Source organism: Giraffa tippelskirchi, chromosome X (genome assembly GCF_054371585.1).
Source record: "Giraffa tippelskirchi isolate mGirTip1 chromosome X, T2T-mGirTip1v1.2.pri, whole genome shotgun sequence".
In the NCBI taxonomy this organism is placed as follows: domain Eukaryota; kingdom Metazoa; phylum Chordata; class Mammalia; order Artiodactyla; family Giraffidae; genus Giraffa; species Giraffa tippelskirchi.
Window position 1 is genome coordinate 153,925,248 of NC_137289.1, and position 6,223 is coordinate 153,931,470.

The window sequence follows — 6,223 nt, forward strand, 5'->3', positions numbered from 1 at the left end:
TCTCCTGTCATGAAAGTGGAAGATCTATTTAATCAACTAATTCTGTGCTTACCACACTCTTTCTTTAAAATATTTATTTATGTATTTATTTATTCAGCTGTGCTGTGTCTTAGTTGCAGCATGTGGAAGCTAGTTCCCCAATCAGGTATTGAACATGGGTCTCTGCATTGGAGTCTTGGCCACTAGACCACCTAGGAAGTCTCTCCTCATACTCTTGGGGACAGTAACGTGTCATAGACCTCCTCTGAGGCCCCCTTAGAGCTGAGGCATGGGGTAGCTGCAGTAATCCTAAGATGTGGTTTGTTGGTCATGACTCACTCACACTCCCTGCACACATAGGGCTTCTCCCCTGTGTGTGTCCTCTGGTGCCTGATGAGGCAGGACTTCCGACTGAAGCTTTGCCCACACTCCCTGCAAACAAAGGGCTTCTCCCCTGTGTATGTCCTCTGGTGTGAGATGAGATTTGACCTATCCTTGGAGACTTGCCCACACTCTCCGTACTTGACTCTCATAATCCCTGAGATGCCTGTCCCCATGAATAATTTGCCTGTGTCCTCTGGATTCAGTTCCTGGCTTGTGCTGGGCTCTTCTGTCATTCTGTCATGCACCCCAGAACCCCCTACTTGTCCTCTGGGTGAGTAGGAAGAGGCCCTAGAAATCCTCTTCAGCCTTATGCTTTTCAGCAAAGGTTGGGGCCTTTCCTTGGCCTTGCGACCCTCAGGTTTGACACTCGGGCTGTGTGCATCGGAATATCGCTGCTGCTGATTTTGATTGCCTGGGCAGGGATCCTCTGCTTGGAGGTGGTCTCTTGCAGATGGTCTCAGGAGGGTCTGAGAGGGGTGACTACATTGGATGTGTTGGCTGAGGAACTTCTGACTGGAGAAGGCCAGAGAGCAGGAGGCACATGGGTGGATCTTGGGCTTCGGTGCTGCTGAAAGAGGAAGCTTTTGGTCAGGTAGCTGGTTTGCCATGGTAAGGCCTGGCCACTAATCATCTTAGTGTTGAGAGCACACGATTTGTGTCCCACCAAGTGTGTCTTTACAGTCCATTTTTCCATTCCATTCTTACTCTCTACATCTACAGAAATCCAGGAATCTTGTGTCAAGGGCCTTTCTACATATCACCCAGACTAGGGACCTTCCCGCAGCATCAGAGGCATCGTCTCTCCTGATAGAGGTGGATCTGCAGGGACCTTTCCCTGCGTGTATCTGAAAAGTCATGTCATCGTGGCCACAGGTATTTTACCCTACTGAGAGATAAGACTCCTGATGACTTAGGTGGAATCTTCCTGAGCGGCTCCCTGTGAGGGGAAAGGGTCTATTAAGTTAGGGGCGCCTGGTCTGGAGCTCTCTGCATATGGGAGGCAGCACAGGGGGTAGTAAGAGCAGGTGTGAGTAAAGCTGACTTTGGGGCTCCTCGTTCAAAGAGCAGCCTTTGTGCCAATCTCTGCAGGAAGTGGGTTTCAGACTGGACGAGACCGAGTGGCCCAGGTCCCACTGACTACAGGTCTCCGGCTCTTGAATTGCTCCTGAGTTTTCCATAAATCAGAAAATAAAGGCATGTCCTTTCTCAAGCCTCACCAGTATTCATACCTCATTTATTTCATTCAGTCTTAGTCCATTTAACATGCACTAGGAAGTCCTGTTTAAAAATTCATCTCCAGCCAGACTCCTCACACCCTCACTCCCGTGCATCTTCAGCCAGCCCACTCTCCCCTCGTGTCTGGGAGTGAACTGACCTCTGAGGGGACTCCCCGCTGCTGTCTCTTCCCAAAAAGGAACCAAAGCATCGTCACAGAACAGAGAACATGCCGCTTGCAGCTGAAAGCCTCAGGGTTGTTCTGTGTCACCCAGGAAGACCCCTGGGGCCTGCACGTGGACACGGGCCCCCGAAGCTTCAGTGTCCCTTCCAGCTCCTTCCTCGCCCTCTGTGCTTCCTCCTGCGACCAGACCACCGGCATGGCCTCTCGTCCCGGCCCTGGGGCTGCGGCACTGGCTGCTCCCCTGCCTGAATCCTTTCCCAGGGGTGTTATCTCTGCAGAGACCCTGCCCCACCATCCTGCGCCACAGCCCACCCTCTGCTCAGGCTGATCCGAGGCAGTTTTCCTGCGCTGTTTTCCTCAGAGCACCAGCCGCTCTCTGGCATGAAGCCCGTGCTGCGCCAGGGCAGTGGTTCTGTCTGTTTCGGTGCGTGGAGCCCTGTCTGGCACAGAGTATGAGCTCACATGACAACAAGCTGAAACAGTGACTGAATGCAAATCACTGTACACGTGTCACTTAGAAATGGGAGGAAATGAGGAAGAAACACAGAGAGGTGAGAGGGCGGGTCGGTGCTGGGAAACTTGCTGTTTGCTTCTGAGCCTTTCAGCAGAAGGTGATGTGACGTAGTTTTTGCATAAGATTTTGAAAATTAGAACTAACATTTTTAATGTAAAAATCTTTCCTAACAGTCATATGAAATGAATCAAATTCTGAGGCATTTTAATGACGACTTGACTGACTTTGAACTGGATTGTACTCTGCTTCGGAATTGGACCAGGGAGGCTCCCCAGGATGGGCTGGGGCGCTGGAAGAGGGGTGGCGCTGACCTCTCCCGGCCGCGAGCTCGCTCTTCCCCCCGCTGTCCCGCTTGATGCCGAGGTGCTGGCCATACTCGTCCCCGTACCAGACCAGCAGCTCACAGCCCAGCCTGACCACCTGGCAGGTTCGGTAGAAGATCTGCCCGTGATACTGGAAGGCCACCAGGTTCTGCTCCTCATCGTCCCGGGCACCGTTCACATACCTGGGGTCGAGGCCGGGAGAGGGAAAGAAACCCCAGGTGATGAGTGCCCTCCAGGGTCGGGCCATGCCCAGCTCCTTGCCTTCAGGCTCTGAGGCCGCTGTGGCTCCCACCGCCCCTCATGGGGACCTTCTGTTCACACCTTCGACCAGGCCGTGTGAATTCCAATTTCCAGATCCCGTTTGCGATCCTCTTCCTGGCTCGAATGCTTTTCTCTCCTTATCTAATTAGCCGTTTTCCAGAGCCCAGTTCCAGACTCATCTCCACCTGGACTGTCCATGAGGCTGGTGACCTCCAGCTCCCCTAAACTCTAAATTAAGTTCTCTTTCATTCCACAGGACTTGGTGCTCCTCGGCTAGCACACACCCCTCAGCGCTCACCCCAGCCTGCCTTCTCTCCCGAGGCTTTTCTTCAATCTCCCCACGTGTATCCAGGGTCCTACTCACTTGCCCACCCCGTCCCATGGAAACTTGGAGCGTGCTCTGACATAGCTTGAGACCCAGAACAGTAATAGTTTAGTCACTTTCTGCCTGCCCTGGTGAAAGGAGAGGCCCGCAGAGAATGGCCATGCTCACGGCCATCCTGCCCCCCATTCCTTCCCAGGCCTCAGGGCTCCCTTCTCACTGGAACCGAGCCTGGGGAGGTTGTTGCCCACATGGACTCAAGGTCTCCTGTGTTAGGTTGTCCTGGCGCTGTGCAGTTACTCAAAAATAGAAAAATTAAAGGTACTATTCCTAAAATGTCTGGCTAATGTCTGTCTGCAGTATGTTCTCCAAAAGGCCATGGGTTGTGTGATCTGCTTCAGTAATGAAGTTCGCTGTCTAAACTGAAACATAAAGTGCTTGGTAAGTGTCAGTTAAGTGAGTTAAAGTGTCCCTGGTGAATCTAGACTCCTCAAGTTGTTTTCAAGTCCCCCAGTTTTGTTCAGCATATAGACTTGTATTTTGACGGCACATATGCTATATTTTTATTTCTTTCTTTCTAATGTCTTTTGAAATGAAAGAGCATGATATCGATGGAAAAGAGGAAAGAAGATGTGAAAGCTATGGAGGGAGACAGGTTGAGAGGGAAAGGGGTGTGGGCTTGAGGGAAGAGCGACATCTACGAACTGCAGACTCACTGCACTCACCTCATCCAGTTGGCCAAAGACGTGTCCTTTCCATCCACATACTCATAGCAGTTTCTCCCTTTGGTGATCTGAGTGTCAGAAAAAGAGTTACAAGTTTTCTTCTCTCTTTTATTATTATTATTTTTTTGGTAGGAAGAAATAGAAGAACTATTTCTCTCTGCTGTCATTGATGCTCTTCAGCCTGCATGGATTCAACTGCTTTCATCAAGAGGCTCTTTAGTTCTTCTTCCTTTCCACCATAAGCGTGGTGTCATCTGCATATCTGAGGTTATTGATATTTCTCCCGGCAATCTTGATTCCAGCTTGTGCTTCATCCAGCCCAGTGTTTCTCAGGATGTACTCTGCATAAAAGTCAAATAAGCAGCGTGACAATATATAGCCTTGACATATTCTTTTTCCTATTTGGAACCAGTCTGTTGTTTCATGTCCAATTCTAACTGTTTCTTCCTGACCTGCATACAGATTTCTCAAGAGGCATGTCAGGTGGTGTGGTATTCCCATCTCTTTCAGAATTTTCCCCAGTTTATTGTGATCCACACAGTCAAAGGCTTTGGCATAGTCAATAAAGCAGAAATAGATATATTTCTAGAACTCTCTTGCTTTTTCCTTGATCCAGCGGATGTTGGCAATTTGATCTCTGGTTCCTCTGCCTTTTCTAAATCCAGCTTGAACATCTGGAAGTTCACAGTTCACGTGTTGTTGAAGCCTGGCTTGGAGAATTTTGAACATTACCTTACTAGTGTGTGAGATGAGTGCAATTGTGTGGCAGTTTGAACATTCTTTGTCATTGCCTTTCTTTGGGACTGGAATGAAAACTGACGTAACAACCTAGATGTTTTCAACTGCATACGCTAGAAGAACCAGCTTTGCATTTTCCAAGAAAAAAAATGTTTCATTTTAACCAATTTTCTCTGAAGTCCAAGGAATATCATGGCCATCCTGCATCAAAAAGTCATCTTTCCATTATGTCATCACAGTTTCATGCCTAAATTATAGACCAAATAGTGCTCAAATTGACTCTGATGTCAGGGGCAAATCAGCTGATAAAAAGCTTGGATTGTCCCTCTGGGAAGTGAGACCTTGGTCCCACCAGAAGAATCTGAGGGGTTAAGGGAATTTGCAGGAGTGGGGAAAGCTTGGTCCATCCTACATGTACCACAATCTTAAATCATGCTTATTTACTTTACCGAAGTAAAAAAAAAAGATTATAAAAACAAATATAAATCACTGAAAGGTAAAGAAATTCATAATCTGTGATCAAAAGCTGCATTCTAAGAAAACTGTGTTCTCTTAACCTAGAGACTAGACTAAATCCCAGTCTGGTACCAGCTTACCAGATAACAAACAAAAAATTTTGTTTACGGGTAAGCTTAGAAAAGTCTTTTCCATATATCTTGAAGTAGCAGTATTTTTGCAAAGGCATCCGTGTGAAACCATAGAAGGCATGTTTAAAACCTGATTAAGTTGAAATTGACAAAGTAATATGGTCATTGCTGTGACTTGAAACACTTTAATATGATAACTAGAATTATAACTGACAGCATTTTACCAGAACATATCAGATTTTCATGAACGTCACATAACTTCTAGGATATCTATATTAGTATCATCAACCATATAATATAACTTGAGAAGATTTATCACTCCTTCTGACAACACTTCCCGTGTAGTTTAACATGCCAAATGAACTCAGGTTGTTTAATATCTCTCTTTGGGAGGTCTCAGGGGCCCTCTGAAGCATCCCAAAGTTAGCTAGAAGTCAATTATTTAGGAAGGTTTGTTCATAAATATCAAAAGGGTTTATAGCAGTCAGATAGGATCACATACGTCACTGTGAAACAATACTTACCCACTTAGCCAAAGTTAACAAAAGATTTCAAAGGTAAACCTAGAACAGATCACTTAAGAGGTAAAGAAACTTAAAATCCATTAGCAAAGGCAGTTCAACATCTCAAGAAAACTTGTACTACACACAAAGCTCTTTTCTGGGGGTCCACTTTCCATAAAACCTCCTTATCCCTTTCTGTACCCATTTCTTTGCTTCTCCCATCCTGAAACTGCCAGAAACTGTAAGTCAGAACTACTTCTTTTTCCTTCATAAAATGCGATTTCATTCCTCATACCTTCTTTAATAGCAAGACATACATTTTCCTTAAGCAACCAAGAACTGACTTTTATATTGACATTCTATAGATTGGTGAACATACGTATCAGTGATACGATCTAAAAAAAAATTGCTTTCTTACAGTGAACATCTCAGGATGGCACCAGACACTATTCATGGAGAGTCAAAAACCTCTTTAGTTTCTGTGTAAG

General features: G+C 46.5%; 1 protein-coding gene across 1 annotated transcript; it reads right to left on the reverse strand.

Moving 5' to 3' along the window:
* Nucleotides 1-314: 314 nt before the first annotated feature.
* On the reverse strand, nucleotides 315-5,957 carry LOC145535796 (histone-lysine N-methyltransferase PRDM9-like). Its single transcript, XM_081564126.1, has 4 exons — nucleotides 5,937-5,957; nucleotides 3,908-3,975; nucleotides 2,588-2,781; nucleotides 315-928 (listed from the first exon to the last, which is right to left on the reverse strand). Exons 1-4 carry the CDS (start codon nucleotides 5,955-5,957, stop codon nucleotides 315-317), a joined length of 897 nt encoding a protein of 298 aa, XP_081420252.1.
* Between the last annotated feature and the right edge of the window lie 266 nt (nucleotides 5,958-6,223).

Excerpts from the sequence above, each read along its gene's own strand:
- LOC145535796 (XM_081564126.1), bottom strand. The coding sequence starts at position 5,957 with ATGGGAGAAGCAAAGAAATGG. Across the intron at positions 3,976-5,936 it reads TGGGAGAAGCAAAGAAATGG|ATCACCAAAGGGAGAAACTG; the intron begins GTACAGAAAGGG and ends TCTGACACTCAG. Across the intron at positions 929-2,587 it reads CGAGCTCGCGGCCGGGAGAG|CACCGAAGCCCAAGATCCAC; the intron begins GTCAGCGCCACC and ends CTCTTTCAGCAG.